Raw genomic sequence first — 16,718 nt, 5'->3', positions numbered from 1 at the left:
ATTTACCTTACAGACACGACAGTGGTATTGATCTTCTCATCTAACTCTTAGCAAGAAAGCAAAGAAGTTTATTTCAGACATTTGCTAAGAAAAAATGTAATGCGTATAATCATGAAATAAATCCTGATAATAATAAAAACTGATAAATACATTCTTAATCACTATGTGGATGAGTGGGTATAAAGGAAATCAACCCTCGACATTCATAGTATTCATAGTTGGTCCCCTAAGCTTTGGTCACATCCCTGCTGTGGTTAAAGGAAAACCCCTGACTGCTTCCTTCGGCTGACCTGCTCAGTCCGGCAGCCATTCTCTGTTCCCCGGCCGTCCATGCTTCCTTCCTGCCTTTGTGTCCAGCGGTGGAGAGCGGGTGATGGCTAAATGATTACCGCAAAGGAGCATGAACGAAAGAGCAGGATGGAACTGGGCACGGGTGGGGTTCCTTTTCACTGGTTCCTGTAACCCAAAGAGTGTGTGTGTGTGTGTGTGTGTGTGTGTGTGTGTGTGTTCTCCTCCATGGCCTACCATGAGATCACTGTTGTAACATTTAAAACAATCCACGTTGGTCGGCAAAACAGCTCTCTAAATGTTGTCAAGCTGCAACAAATTCACTACAGTCACACACATTTGGTGCCTTTTTATAGGCATTTAAAGAAGACATTTAGTGGACACAAGAGTCTGGATAGATTAGTATAGAAAAGTGAATTGGGAGCCCCGCTTAATGTACGGCATGTACGCCAGGGCCAAAGGTTAAATAAATCTTAGTGTGACTATAGTGCGAATAGTTATTTCCCATATTTCCCTTTTTTTTTTTTTGTGTTTGTTCCTGAACACCCCTGTGTGACCCCCAGTGGAATTGTCACGTTCACGGGAAGATCATGTGCGGCAGAGGAAGCACATACCACGGACATGATCTCTTCTCCCATGGCTGTATATGTAGCACAGACAAATACGCAAGATGATGGGAACCAGATGCCAAATTTCGAATGATGTCTCTCTGCTGTCCGAAAGAGTCCCAGAAAGATCCCCTAACTGTGCTATTCTCTCTCTCCTCGTCCTGTCGGTCTGGTTTCTTTCTGTCTTCCATGCCTCACATGCTTTCTCTCACATTCCCTCTCTCATAAACATTCAGACTTTGTCTCACCTTAAGTCTGTAGTTGGTCTCTAATGAAACTGCTCCGCATTCACCCTTCTCTTCACCTCTGTCATTTCCATTCTTCTCTCTGTCTAGTGTCTTTCTTTCAAAGCCCTAAACTCAATTTCTGGTGTGAAAGTTAAATATGAAAATCTTTATCAACTTTATCTATTTAATTTCGTTTTTATGCTTGAGGACAAAATGGCCTGTATTTTTTGTAATCCATCCTTCACTGCCAGCCTCTCTCCTCTCATTCCCCCCAGTTCTGTTCTCTATTACATTGCCTATTGTCCACTTTCCACTGTTGTGAATGGGTTTCAGGTGTAGTGATTTATTATGTGTTGGCAGGAATGATAGACAAGCTGCCTCCATTCCTCGCAGCCTTACAAGAGGCACTCATGCACGTTCACATGCACAGACATGGATACCCCCATCATCGCCTCGTCGCAGGACAATAGCACCCAGAGGAGATTACCCAGACTTCATCTTGGGCTGTGCCACCTCTCTGTCTGTGCATGTGCAAGTGGTGATGACAGAGCGGTCTCAGAAAGCTGGAGGGTTCAAACTGGGGACTTCCTGTTTTGAAAAGTGATTGATTGGGGGATTATTGTTGCAGAGAGGGGGCAACAAACAAATCAGTAAGGTTAACAGCAGAGGCAAATGGATCTTGATGAAAGCATACATGTGCAAAGACACAAATACAGTTGATTGTTGGCTCTAAAAAGGCTTGTTAAATTGTAAAATTAGAGGCATGTGCACTGCTGGAAGCCCGGCTTATGCAACTAATAATCAGATGGAAATGTAAGCCGTTCCATGTGAATAATATGTTTAGAACAACAGTACCATGTTGGAAAACGAAAAAGTACCTTGTCAGCATATTTACGACTTGTGGTTGAGTGTTGCCGCCGTCGTGGAACTGTTATTTGCTTCTGAAAGTAAAGCAGTGTGTGTATGGCAGGAAAATACATGCACAATCGCAAACATGTGTTTTATTTTCTGTATGATTTTCTGTTTTACCACCTTATGATCTTCCGTCTTCCCCCCTCCATGTGACCTCTGACCTCTTCCATGATCCCTGAAGAGGTCATCCCTCTGCTCTTCCTGTGAACACTGCCACTGTCACACAGGGTCGCTGCCTTTCATTGTCTCTACTAGAAAACCGGTGATCACTTTGCTCCAGGTGGCCAGCCCTGTTGTCACACAAAAACACACAGTCACCATACACACATGCATGTGTGCAATGCTGTGATTTATGCTGAGTGCAGTAGAAACTGATGCACAGCTGTTTTTCCAAATCTTGCTACTGGTTTATCATCTTTCCTGGACTGTGTCACACAGATTAGTAGTTATGCTAGACCAATGATTCATACTGTATAACTGTACTGCCTACGCAAAAATCACTTATTCAGTCATCCTTTTTTTTTTTTGATGTTGACGTGCCGCTGGCCTTTTTCTCTTGTATCTTATCTTTTACGTTTGTCTGTGTAAATAGCCTATATGCCTTATGCACTAAATGTGCATTTACCACATATTTTCTACCGTTAAATGATTTAATTAATTAATTAATATGTTAGATCCAAGCCAGAGAAAGTGCTGTCAGTCCTACCATTTCACTGAGTAAATTGGCATTTCACTCATAGCTTCGGGGTCATCAGCACATGTTCGTAGCACTTGTAACATTTTCACAATGCGACTGTATCATGCAAAGAAACTTTCACCTATCCTGCATAGGTTCAGCCAAAGTTATAATGCTATACTTAATATCACTGGCTTCTTATGGTAATGAGATTTTAAAAAAGTAGCAGTTAAATGTCCCCTACTCAATGCAAAGAACAGAATTGAAATAGACAGGCATGCCAAAGATTTAAGGTTAAACCAATTAAGTTGCCTAGCCACATAATGCCTGGACTGACACAGACTTTGAATGACATTCAGGCTTTTTTAAAGTGTGAGACCACGCGGCTGTGTGTGAGTACATGTATGTGTGCGCTGCATGCGAGGTTAATTTATAGAGCATGGGGGGGGGGGCACTACCACAGAAAAGCTTCCATTGAGTGAGTTCTATTAGCATTAGCTTTGGCCCTAGCCTATCTGAGAGGGGGATGAACAGGCCTCCATTCAATTAGCATCTCATTATGTTGCCATGGCAGCAGGGCTTTAAGCCGTGTGAAGATTTCCCATTGCACCAAGAGAGGGCTAATGTCTGAACAAACATGTGAACACACATGCACACACACACGCACAGCCACTGGAGAGGGAAGTGACCTGTTTATCATGTTTTGATCCTGTCACACACTTTCGCATTGCTTCTCCGGCACCTGCACGGCCCAGCAGCTCTATGCCCATGTGCATTGTGCTCCAATCATTTAAGGTGTGTGGATGTGTGACAGTGTTCAAGTAAAATCGCAAGAGAGGACAATTTACATAATAGGTCTTTGAGGGTCTTAAGCGTACGCTCACAGTGTGCGGCCACCGCAAATCACTATCACCCACCCGCTCCCAAATAAATACACCTGTAGGATGTCATCAAAAACAAAGTCTCTCCCTTCTGTCAAGTTTTCAGCAGACAGTCAGCCACTGCCAAACATGCCACAGAGCTTGCTAGAAAAATATGTGAGGCCACGCATACATGACATTTTGATTGGACGCTGAGAGCAGTTTATCTGTCATAAGGAACCTTCAAGTTGTTATTTTATCCTTGTTAGGTCTGATTATTTAAGAAGTTTTACAGACATGTCAGGACTCAGTTATTTTCCATGTCTCCCTCTCTTATGCCCTCTCTCCCTCTTCTCCCACTCTTCCTTCTGTCTTCCTCGTGACTGTCTGTCCTGTGGAGGGAAGTGGAAACACAAACAGGCTGAGTCTGCCCTTTGGTTTCTTCTCACCCCCCCCCCCTCTCGATTCCATACTTTCCCTCCTCACTTTCATGTGGCTGCCCTCTTTTTCTTTATCTTGTTGACCTTCCTCCTTCCTTTGCTGCTTCTTAAACACTTTGTAGTACCACCATCTTCATCTTACCCTCTTGTTTTTGCAAGAGGGATGTCATTGTTTACGTCCTCTCCTCCTCTCCCTCTTAAGCCTCAGGAGCCTGGTTTGCTGTCACTTAAACACCACCACTGACCCCAAGTGGTGAACAGCAGAACTGCAGCCCTCCTTGCCAAAAATTAACAGTCATAAACATAGTTTAAGCACTGGTGGTTGAGACTAGAGTAGGAAGATCTTTTTTATATAGGAAGATCTTTCCTGTATGCTGATTCTGTCTTTCTTTACTCCCCCCCTCCCCCCCAGAATGCCCTTGCACAAATCTAGCTCTGAAGATGGATCTGGAGGTATGTTTAGATGCATTTTCATTTATCTCTTTTGCTGTCTTAATATGTTTCCTATAAGATTAAGCTTTATATCTGAAATTGACAGGAATAGCCATATAGAGATTTGTGAGCTAGGGTCATACTTAATTGTTGCACCACATGGAGGAATTGTCTATACCCTTGCAAATATGTACATGTATGTAAATGGTCAGTTGAGCTTGCTGAGCAAAGGATCCACTTAAAAGTGTGTTTTCTTTCCTGTGGCCAGAAACCACACAACATAATTGGAATGTTGGTAGTTGTGTATAAGGTGAATGTTTCTTCCTACATGACTGATCCTGCGCTGCCTTTAGGTAAATGGGACAACAAGAAGAAGAACAAATCTTTTTGGCAGAACTTCCGCAAGTCTCAGCACAAACCAGTAGTGCGTCAGACATCCAAAGGTTTGTGTGGCTTAATGTTTCAGATGTTTCACATACTGAATAGATGTTGCTCCATTTTTGATCTTTTCCCTTCAAACCCTTCAGGAGAAGACATAGGCTATGTGGCCAGTGAGATCACCATGAGTGACGAAGAGCGAATTCAACTAATGATGATGGTGAAAGAGAAGATGATCACCGTTGAAGAAGCTCTAGCTCGGGTAGGAAGCTCCAATGACTTTCTGCCTTACCTGTTGCACCATCCTCCCCCACCCTCACTCGACCTTCCTTTGTGACTGTAGCCTCCCCAGATCCCCTGACCCCTCCCCCTTTATTAGTTTCCACTCCCCCCTCCCCAATATTGTCCTCCATATTCCCACCATAGCTCTGGCTTACTAAAACGACTCACTCTTACTAACCTGTACAAGGCCCCGCATTTTAACCCTGTATTGTCCTCTACACCACACACGTACACACTCGCTCACACATTCACACACAAACTGTCTCTCTCGCTCTCTGTCACCCACACACACTCGCACACATACACATCCACACTCACTCTCACACACCGACACAAACTCCTGACAATCGGTGTTTCCAGAGGGTCAGGAGTCTGGGGGTTTTAGGGTGTGAGCTCTTGGAGTGTGTGTGGGTGTCTTGCTCAGTTTATAATTGCAGGATTGATGGTCATAGTAACTCAACAGCCCCATCTGTTGGGGGGGATGTTCTGGTGCATTGTGGGTTTTCTCTCTAGGAGGACATGGTGGAAAATTACATGGTTTTCCTTTTAATGCACTTGATCAACTTCTGGTGGTTGTTCTTTCTTTTTGTATTTGCCTACTTCATCTCCTCCTTCCTTCCTTTCAGTCGCCTTCTGTAATGCCTTGCTCGTGGGTAGCATGACTGTCCAGCAGCATTTGAGCACTGGATTTGCTCTCCACAAGGCAGATGTTAATTATCTTCTTACCCTTTTTTTTCACAGAACTTTGATTTTCTTTTGGCCAGTAGCTTGATCCCATCTTCTCGCTCTAGTGATTGACCCTCAATGATCAGCCTCTGTGGATAGTTGATCTGACATCTTGTTGTGCTTGTGTGTGTTTAAATAGTGTGTTCTGTTTTTATATACAGTCTATGGTTCTGTGTACCACTGACCAGTATAATCATATTGGTTTTTATTATAGTCAGTAGCGTGCTATGTAGTATGTGGCCAGGGATGTAGTGGAATATAAACATAATTAAATTCAATCTCCCTTTCGGTCTCCTTTTTTGTGTGTTTAAGATTAATGAAAGGTGAAGAAATCTTCATGACAATAAATCATAACATGCACACAAAAGAAGGCAAGTCTCAGTGGTATAGAACTATTTTCATTTTCAAATAATTAATTTGTTGCATAAAACTTAACACACTTTAATTTAGAGGTTATTTGCACAAAGATCATCAAACTCAGGTTACAATACGAACCTTTTATTAACCACTACATCGCTGGTTGAGTCCTCCTGTTTTGTCTGTGTGCCTGTCTGTATAAATGTCCTGTGAATGTGCGCAATTGACGTCCATCGACCGTCTGTTAGTAGCCTATATGGAGAGATGTAGCATGCTCGGTGAGAGTGGGTGACCCCGCCCTGTTCCTCTGCCTCTCTAAACTCTTCTTCTCCACGTAGCTGAAGGAGTATGAGCGCAGCAGGCAGTCCAGCAGTACTGACACTGCAGAGTGGACTGACAGAACTGCGACCAATCTAAACCAGTCCTCAAACTGCAACGTAAGTACACCCCACCCCATTACCCCGACACCCCGAAATCCCTGAACTCTCCCCTTGACCCTGTCTCTCTTAACACTCTGGCCCCATCCACACTACTGCGTTTTTGAATTAAAACGGAGACCTTTTGATACGTTTGCACCTCCCGTTCAGACTACAACGGTGAAAACCGGAGGGCGTTTTAGTGAAGACGGGCCAAAACGGAGGACTTTAGAAACGATGACGCAGCCGCTCACGCTCGGCTCTCTGATTGGGTCTTAGTCATGCAAAGCAGAAACACTATGCTACTGACCGGATTTTTGACATGGTATTTTTATTAAAATATTCTGTACCTTGCAAATAACACTTATCTGCCTACACTTGTACTGTGCATGTCGCCGTTTCCTTTGCGACAACTCCCAGTCTGTTTTCTGCTGCCACACTCCCGTGTTACATTCAGTAACAGTCCCAGCTCGTTATTGGTGCATGCAAAAAAAAAAACTGGTCTGATTCTTCTTCTGTATTTATTTATTCTTTCGCCAAATCTTCTGTAACTATGGAATTACCATCTGCTTCATGTTTACATCGGCAGGCGCATGCCCAGCGTACCTGAACGGCCACTAGCTAAAACGTAGTAGTGTGGATGGGGCCTCTGACCTCGACCACTCTCACCTTTTTAAGTTTGATGTTTCAGCCAACGAGGTTGAACGACCATTGTTGTTTTGACATACTTTATGTGTGCATCGATGTGTGTGTTTATTCAGATTTAATATACCGGGAAACTCAACTAGTTTTCCTTGCTTGATGTCTAGCTTTGAGATACAAAGTGCCTATAGACCTCCCTTTTAAATATGTTTGAAATATTTACATTTTTTTGACAGTTTTAAATGCCATTGCATAAACCATCTTCAGTCAACTTTTATCTTACCTTCCTCTCACTTTAATCTCCCCTTCTCTCTCTGCTCTTCATTCATGGCCAAACTACAATATATCTGCCTTTGCACATATATTCTCTCCACCATGTCACGTGCATCTTAATACTATGGGTGTTACCTCTGTGAATCTTGACCCACTGTTTACCCATTTTCTGAGGCTGCACTCAAGAATTGGCAGTCCCAATGAGATATATGCATGTGTTGCGTGTCCTCTTCCATCTTTTATTCATCAGGTTAATCCTGTCATAGGCATCTCATTTGAAATATGTCCTCAACAAGGTCAAAATTGGCTGCTGTAGTGACAAGGAAATTGTCTTATGGAAATTTAGGTCAGGTCTGTTTCCATCAATCAGTTGTAATTGTAACTTGCGGAAAGCCAAGTGGAGAGTCACACAAAATCTACCCAAAACCCCTTGTGTCGTGAGCTTTTGTTGGCAGTTATTTAGTCAGCTGTGATCCATGGAAAGAAGGCCTTGAAACTTTGAGACCTTTGAGGGATTCTATGTTTTGAAAAGTGTTGTGGAGCTGGACAGCTGGAGCAGACAATCTGGTTCTGTTGGATGCATGTTTGGTGTTTTGATGACAATCAGTCAGATCTTTCTGGTGTGTGCGCGCGCGCATATGTTGATGTGTTTTTCCTTTTTTAAATGTAGGTTTATTGCAGATTCAGGACACATAGTGGTTGTGGCGGATTTTCATTAGTTTTGCACTCTATGGCATCATATGGGAATAGCATGCAGTCATAAAGTCTCACACAGTGACCCACATTTTTCCAGGGAAATGAGTTTATCCAAACACAAAAATTCCACATACTCGCACGTGTGTAGTATTGCTATTTCAAAATGTGCTACTAATTCCCAAGTAAACAGCCATGACGGTTTGAAAAATCAATCATCAAATCTCTTTCATTCATTCTTATCCACTTTATGCACCTAAATGGATCTGCTTTTCATGTGGTTATTGTTAAAGTAAATGAAAAGTTGACCCTACAGCCTTCATACTGTTTTAGATTTGAATCCTAGCTTGAGTTCCTTTATTTCAAAATCACATTTTCTTTTAAGTGGTTGAATATGTTTTGGTGTGCTTGACTTTCATACGTTAATAGCTCCCCCGGTTACTCTTCAATGTCAGTTATTTATGGCTTGCGTTCATAAACTCTGTTTGTTACTGTAACAAAACCATGAATAAGGACTCATGCAAAATAGTTTCCTCACGTCGTCAATGGTCCCTATTCAATTCTTCTTCTGTGTAATGATTGATTATTTCCCTATCGTATGAAAAATAGGTTAATTATGCCATACATAACCTCAGCTCAAGTTTTGTCTGCTGGCTGGTTGTCTGATGTGGGTCTGTGAATTATGCCTGAGTTTGCCAATCATCTTATCTGTAACTTGTCAGTAATGTCAACCCTCATGCTACCCCCCTGCTGCCAGATTCTCACTTCCCGTGGGAAGAAGATTGATCAGTTTGGGGTTTTCACAGACAGGGGACAGGATAGGAGAGTTACTGAAGGAGTATTGTTCAGAGGAACACACAACTTGGCTCTGGAGGCTGTGAACAAATGCAAGAGCTGGAGTCAGAGAGGAAACAAGGGAGAGAAAAATAGAGGAGATAGAGGTTGTATTTACCACCAGGCCCTCTGAAATGGGGGAGGGGGGATCTCCCCGTGCCCCGGGTTCCAAAATTGGCTACTTCAGGAAATACTGCTACTCCGCTGGGACCTCTATTGGTGTCATAAACTGCCCCCTCTCCCCTCTAATGAATGGAATTAGGTCATTCCCAAATTCAAAAAGTTTTGCATGTCTCTGTGTATTACTGTATTCTAAATACAGACGTGAATATACAGTGCATGCTTGTAGCTGACATGTTTGCAATATATAATCTTTGGCTGCTCTGTGCATTTCTCTGATGCTGTCTTTCTCCGGTCTGTCTTCCCCCGGCGATCGGAGGCCACATTCCAGGGCTGGCCATTAGCGTTGTGGGGGCCAAGGCAGGGTCAGAGGGGCTCAAATGCTGGGATTGTTCTCCATGCACAACACTCCTTTTCTCTGCTAGATGTGCGACACAGCACTTCCAAATGGTCCCTCATTCCTCAGAGCTGAATTTACCAGCCGACTGCATCTGTATCTGCCAGCATGTGCACAGGGGCGCTGATATTATTTTGAATCGTACTTGCTTAAGAATGTGGTCGGCGCAACTATGGATTTGTGGGACCCACTCTTGCTAAACTGTTGGATGTTAACACAGAAAGCGGTACCCTGCTGTTTTAAATAGGTTGGTAAGTTTCAAGGCACGCTGGTGCTCTTAACTGTTTTAAATTAGATTGTTTCTTTTAAGATTGTCTTTTTCTGTTTTTGTGGTACAAAACGAAAGCTTTTGGTGTGCACCATGAGGATGTTGGTTTGTAGTTTTCTAAGTTTAACTGAGTCTCCAAAGTTATGGGAACAAACCTCAAAGTAATTTGTGAAGTGAAATGGCAATTATGGCCGTGGAATTGATGCTTTGACCTTGTTTTCGATGGCAGCCTTTCAGCTCTGCTTGATTCATTACCCCTCTTTTGTTTGGCTTTCTTTCTGTGTGTGTATCTTTTCCCCTGTTAATCTGGTCATTTGTATGGATCGGGTTCCTCACAACTGGGTTTGGACAATTATGTCATTGTCACCTCTTTACTATCTCTTATTCCTTTTCTCCATCTTTTACACTAGGAGAAGAACAGATTAGATCAGATACAGGAGTGGGCTCCCATCCCAACCTATGGTGGTCTCACTCATCTCATAGTATTTCTACTGCCACTTTCATCAATCCTCTCTGACACAGACTTGTTATTACATTACATTTTCTGAAGCTAATGCACTCAAGCATTGCCAAGAGCAAATGGAAAGTTGAAGGAGTCACCGCTGTAGCCAAAATTGTGTGGTTCGGCTGAGGGACAGCAGAGTTACGGGTTTTCAGAGCCTATTTCTCCAATTTGTAAGAGGCCGAATGAATGGCTATACCCTAGCTCTGCTCTGCTGGGCTGACAGAGGACCTAAAACTTGATCACGTACCTCTAAAAGTGGTGAAGTTTGATAGAATGGACCTGCGTGAAGTTTTTTTTTCCAGCTTGCCAATGATTCGTAAGGTTTTCATACGCTTCCAGGAATGAAAAGATCACGATGTTGTTAAGGTGGTTTGTTGCCATCAAGGATTTGCGGACAGTGTCAGATCAGTTTGATCCAACCAAGCCACAGTTGTTAACATCATCCCGAACGAATGTCAGCAGCCTCTGAGCCAGGCCCGTGGTCTAATCCCAACAACAGCGAGAAAGCAGGTTCTTCCTTGTTAGCTTCAGAGCTGGAGGAGAAGACTGCTTTCTATCAGACAGAGAGCTGAGCCCTGCCAGGCCTGCTCTGTCTAGTTGTGGTGTATGTGGGCGTTTGTGCATGCATGTGTGTCCCTTTCCAAGTGATGCAGTCAACCTCGACCATGGAACTGGCAGTGTGTGACCAGAGAGTTAGTGTTGCTGTGGAAACCAGTGGCAAATAGAAACAAATTAAGTTGTTTAAACTCCATGATAATGATGGTAGTTCCTGCCAGACAATCTTTAGGCCAGAGCTTGGCCCATCAGCATCATCATTACCGCCAATCACAGTCACATGGAAGACATAGCGAGAAAACACACGTGTGTGTGTGTGTGTGTGTGTGTGTGTGTGTGTGTGTTGTGTTGTGTTTGAAAGTTGAAACTGTAAATTTCATTATTCGGTCTCTTTTCCACTCTGCTACACTGTACAGAGAGTTTAAATGCAGTGGCCATCTGTAGAGAGAAAAACTAGGATGCTGACACCCATGATATACGACCATTGTCCTTCCATTTCCTCTGCAGTAAACAGCCTCTTAAGACAAAATAATGCCAAATAGACCATGTATTGTAATACTGATTCATTCAGTTAATTTGTTCAAATAATTGTTTCATCTGGTTCATTGTTTCAGTGCATTTTTTTCTGTGTTTATTATGAATATGAACTTCACATAATGCTGTGTGCCCCCCCCCCCCCCATCCTTCATTTCTCACCTCACTAACTTTGACTCCATCCTAAACGATGCTCCCATCCATCGCATTATAACAGCGTTTTCAGAATCTCCAAATATATATGTCAAAGTTTGTTTGATTTTCTCACTACTTTTGTTTCATATGAAATAAATTCAAAACAAAGCCATACATTTCTGTTATACTTGGATTAATGAAATGTTACGCTGAAGAAGTTCTTCCTGTTTTTACATATGTTTTTTTTAAAAAGGTTTATTTAACTGAAAAGTGTTTGCTGCGTGTCCCTTTTTATCATATCATCCCTCCCTCGTTCTCTCTTTCCCACCAGTCCCGTGAACAGTCAGACGATGAGCAATCGGAGGACTCTGTGAAGTTCAAACGGCTTCACAAGCTGGTTAACTCTACACGCCGGGTCAGGAAAAAACTCATCAAGGTGGAGGAGGGCAAGAAACACGGCTCTGAAGGTCTGTTATACCTGAGTTCCTTTGATTTAAGGTCTCTGTTCGAGGCATCAGACTTTAACTGTATAGAAATTTAAAATCTGCTTGCAGTTGAAAATCTGTATTGAGCACTATATCAAGCTGTTTGTCCTTACTAAAATGAAGTTAAAGTTCAAAAACTTTAGGTTTAGTTGTTGGAAATTAGTGACTCGTGTTAAAAAGTAGGAATCTCTCTTTTTTTTTTTATGTTTTGATATTCTCGTCTGTCATGGGTTTTGCCTAATACTCAGACTTTAAGAATGTGTTTTGAAATGTGTGCTGGCTAGCTGTGGTTTGGTAAACCACAGATGGGTCATGGGACTACACAGAATCTGATCCTCCTGAATAACTTAATGTTTCTGTCGTCGTCAACTTCTTCATTAGATTTTCTGAATCTGGAGGCACCGCCGACCTGTGAGGACAACACAGCTCTCTATACAGGGGTTCTAAAGAAGCCCCCTTTGCCCCAGGAGATCTCTCTGCCCTCCCTCACCCAGGATCAACAATCTCAGGATGGGGACACAGACAGTCTGACCAACTCCCCTTCCTCAAGCAGCCTGGACACCTGGTCTGGACACAAGCTGGTCAAAACCTTCAGTAAATCTTCCAGTACCCACGGTCTCATCCGGCCCCCCAAGAGAACCCCAGTTGGCTCCGGGGGCTCTGTCTCTGGTGTGGGAGGGAGTGGCTCATCCTTCTCAGAACTGGATGGCTGTGGATTGGACGACGAAGGAAAGCTGTCACGCTCGACGACTGACGGCGAGATGCGGAAGGCCTTGAGCTCAATCTCCCATGGGGTAAGTAACAATGAGGCTCTCTACGCATACTATGGACTCACCAAACCTCGCCCCAAACCCCCTGCCCAGTCCCGCCTCCTGATATCCCTGGATGACAGTCCACAAGGCAGCCCCAAACACCAACCTGCCAACCGGCACCATGGTAGCTGGACACATCGGAAACCTGACCCTAACTACGCTTACTCCACTAAACACCTACTGTATCAACGCTCGCGCAACACCAAGACCCCTGTCTCCCCTCTGTCTCTCACCCCCTCCTCCCCTGCCCGCTGTGATGTAGCCAAATCAAAAGGTTTTGGAAGTGGGGGAGGGGGCTGGGTGTTCCCCTCCCGCAGGCTGCGTGGTCGAACAGCGGTCAGTGAACTGAACATCACCTATGTGGTAGAACGGAGCCTGTATGGTCACCTCAACTGGGCCCAGCTGGTCCGCCCAGTTACCCTCAGCCGCGCTGAGCGCCGCTGTCTATTGGAGGAGGACCGCGAGGCAGACAGGAAGTGGGCGGCTAGTGTGGACCGCTGCACCAAGCGTGTGCTCTTGCGCATCCAGCAGAAGTCTGTGAGTTTGGACCATGAGGTTTAAGTCGACCGCCTCGTGTGAGCAGGACTCGGTGCTTCAAAGTTGCAGAATAGCTCAAAGGTTGTAGGTGAAGTACAGTAAAGATGCACAAGACACATGCCAGGTCAAATTACCTCAACTTATCCATTAATATTGTCTGTGTAAGAAATCCACATCAATGTATTGCAGCTGTGCACATGTATAAAAAAAGGCTAGGCGCTGGTATGTCTATCACAGACCTAATTGCCCTTTGAGGAATGTCATCCTCACCTTTAAGTGAATGCCTTTGGCTTTAAATCTTTTTTTTTTGTTTTTTATTTCAGCTGAATACGAAATGACTATGGAATGTGCCATGGCCCACTTGGGAGGTTAAGTTACAGCAGAGCTTTTATAAGTGCCTTTTTATAAATGTCATATCCCTGAAGGACATGCACACTTACACAGTCACACTAATCCCTGTGGGCAAAAGAGATGTTGTACAAGCTTGAGGCTGCTCATCCTTAGAACCGCACAGCGCAGCCTTAGAGACATATTAAATGAATGGCCTTATTATGTCAACTTAAGTGACTGAATGGTCTTTATGCTAATCAACTTTCAAATTGATCTTGTAAGGCTGAATATAGCAACAGAAAAACAGGCAAACCAATTCATACCACAGTGAATGTAAAATGCAAGTTTATAACATATGAAAACAGGCTGGTTGCATCGCCAGTAACTTACTTTTTCCCCTAGCCCATGTATATCAACAGAGGTAATGGCACATACTCCAGGTGGTGATATAGAGGAGCTATCCTGCAGCTTTGAGGGTACCTGAATCCTATCGTGTTCTAGTGAAATCACTGGAGGTCGTTCTCATCCAAAAACTCGTTGAATCCACTTTTTTCTGTTGTTGCTTTTCGTGTTCTTTTTTGGCCCGTGCCTCTATGGTTGCAGATATGATTTTTTTTCTTTAGTTTTTTTTCGTTCCTATAATTATCTTTGAGAGAATTTATTTTTCTGGGTGCATGTCCATTCCATCGAGCATCGCCATGACATTCAGAGTTCTTTTGGGACATCTCTTCAAACATGTTTGTTCTCCAAACTGTGCTTTTCCTGGGAAATTGTGATGTGGACTGCAGCTGTGGACACCTAATATAAAAACTATTTTCTTAATGTGCAAAGCCTTCTCACATCGAGGACCTTCGTCCAGGGTTTGTGGGAGTTTAGTCAAGTACATTAGAAGTAATGGCTTTCGAAGGAGAAATGCCATCAAGTGCCCTATTTGAACTGAGTCTTTTTGGGCGCATGCATATGTAAATGTCTTTGTCTACATGTTTGTGTGTGACCTACTGCAGAGCTTAGGGAAAAGTCAAAGCCAGTTCAGTGATGAGATCCTGGATCTATTCTTCTCGTGTCATAGTTCCCCTTTGGTGTCTACCTCTTATCTTTATGTTGACCTCTAAAAGTCAAGAAAATCTCCATATCACCCTGTCCTCTCAGCAGAAACAATTTAGTCTCTCTAAAAATGTTTCTGATGAGAATAACATTGTCGGCTCTAAGCAACCAACCTATGTGTTGTGCATGTTTACATACAAAGCCCAGTTTTGCATTTCTCATAATTAATCACAATATGTTTTGCATCTGAAATACAATGAATATACATTCACTTGTAACAGTACAGTTATATATTTTAGCTTGACCACATAAAAAAAGGTTTAATTTTATCCAATATTTTTCTCCAGGGATTCAAGTTATAAAGCATATGAGCAACTTGTTTCGTGCTCTCCACAGGACAATATAACAGCTCATTTGCCTAAGACTATGTAGTAACTTGCAATTTTAAAGAGGAGCTCATATAACAGAATGTGTTACATCATGTCTGTTGGCTGTCCACAGTCCCATATGACATCATGCCCCTGCATATGTACCAAACCATATACCCATGTACATTAATCAAACTGCTGCCTGTGTCGTGCCAAGCATGAATCACTGTGAGTTGACCCTCAGTGGGTGTGGATGGGGAGTTTCTGTAATGTGACCTTCTGAAAGTGGCTTATTTGATTGTGTTTTGGCTTCCCCGACAGAGAACGTGCAGCTTCGGAGGTTTTGACCTGTCCAACCGTTCGCTCCATGTGGTCAACACAGGCTCGGATGCCAATGTAAGTGCTGGCGGCTTGTAAAATTAGACGAGGCTGTGAGGCGCACAAGCCGAACTCTTCCTGTCACACTAAATCACCTTTTCTCTCCTTGCCCTTTGTCCTCTTTTCCTAAATCTCTCCTCAACTCTGTCTTTCACTTCTGTCATCTCCTTCCTCTCTGTCCACCCTTTTCCTGTCTCACTTTCCTTCTTCTTATCAGAGTAAAGAACAGGAGGCTATATACAGAGAAGTGGTCAAATCCCCCACTACATCTCGGATCTCACTGGGCAAGAAGGTCAAGTCAGTCAAAGAGACAATGAGGAAACGCATGTCGAAGAAGTACAGCAGCTCCTTATCTGAGCAGGTTAGACACCCACACACTCACACATGGATGCACTTTTGAATGCTTGTGAAAAGTTCAGATAACATTGAACATCATGAAGGTGTCCCTTGTTTTTAAGGCAAATGAGGCATGTGTAAACATAGTCAAGCCTTAACTTTATTTGAAGTGGAGCAGATAACCCTTAAACGGTTCCACACATGCACACATTATGCTTTTCATCTTTAAAACAGTACTTCAAAACAGTAAAGCAAGCACTGCTGTAAAGAAAAAAATAAATACATAAATAACATGTTCTGCAAACATTTAGAGGATGTTTTGTGGTGTAAGTCACATTCTGTCCACAGGCGGTGAGTGGGCAGGAGTATTTGTGTTAGTTACAGAATAAACAAAGAGCACTAAAACACACACACACACACACACACACACACACACACACACACACACACACACACACACACACACACACACACACACACACACACACACACGCATTTTGATTTCTCACTGCTGTGCTCTTCCTGGGTCCAGTGTGTAGGGTGGAGTGCTTGTGCTTCATGCTGAGCTCATGGAGTGATGCAAGTCTCCCCGAGGCTGGCTCTTGGGGAAGTGTGAAAGTGTATAAAGACTCATCTACTGGCCTAATTTTTCTGTGCATCCAGTGGCTTTACCAGTGGCCTGGCCAGCCCTACAGTTTGATGTTGTCCCTTGGAATATGTCATTAATGCACACACAGTCATTAATGCAACATCTGTTCTTCATGGAGGTATCAACACTGTGACCCACATAATCTGGCATGAGTCATGGAGCCATTGGGATATAGACCACAGTGCCACCTAGTGGATAACTGAAACAAATAAAACACAGTA

At 43.3% G+C, this 16,718-nt stretch overlaps 1 protein-coding gene across 1 annotated transcript in view; it reads left to right on the top strand.

Moving 5' to 3' along the window:
- sash1a (SAM and SH3 domain containing 1a) overlaps nucleotides 1–16,718 on the top strand; it is a 163,595-nt gene that overhangs the window by 131,455 nt on the left and 15,422 nt on the right. The window contains 8 exon segments of the mRNA XM_038726241.1: nucleotides 4,424–4,464; nucleotides 4,797–4,886; nucleotides 4,971–5,083; nucleotides 6,525–6,623; nucleotides 11,890–12,025; nucleotides 12,425–12,837; nucleotides 15,456–15,530; nucleotides 15,730–15,873. Coding sequence (XP_038582169.1) covers nucleotides 4,424–4,464; nucleotides 4,797–4,886; nucleotides 4,971–5,083; nucleotides 6,525–6,623; nucleotides 11,890–12,025; nucleotides 12,425–12,837; nucleotides 15,456–15,530; nucleotides 15,730–15,873 — 1,111 coding nt within the window.

This window comes from Micropterus salmoides, unplaced genomic scaffold (genome assembly GCF_014851395.1).
Source record: "Micropterus salmoides isolate LMB-PRFRI ecotype aquatic unplaced genomic scaffold, ASM1485139v1 Ms_hic_scaffold_18, whole genome shotgun sequence".
NCBI classification, from domain to species: domain Eukaryota; kingdom Metazoa; phylum Chordata; class Actinopteri; order Centrarchiformes; family Centrarchidae; genus Micropterus; species Micropterus salmoides.
The sequence above is the reverse complement of the archived record's forward strand: the minus strand, read 5'-3'. Positions and strand labels throughout refer to the sequence as shown.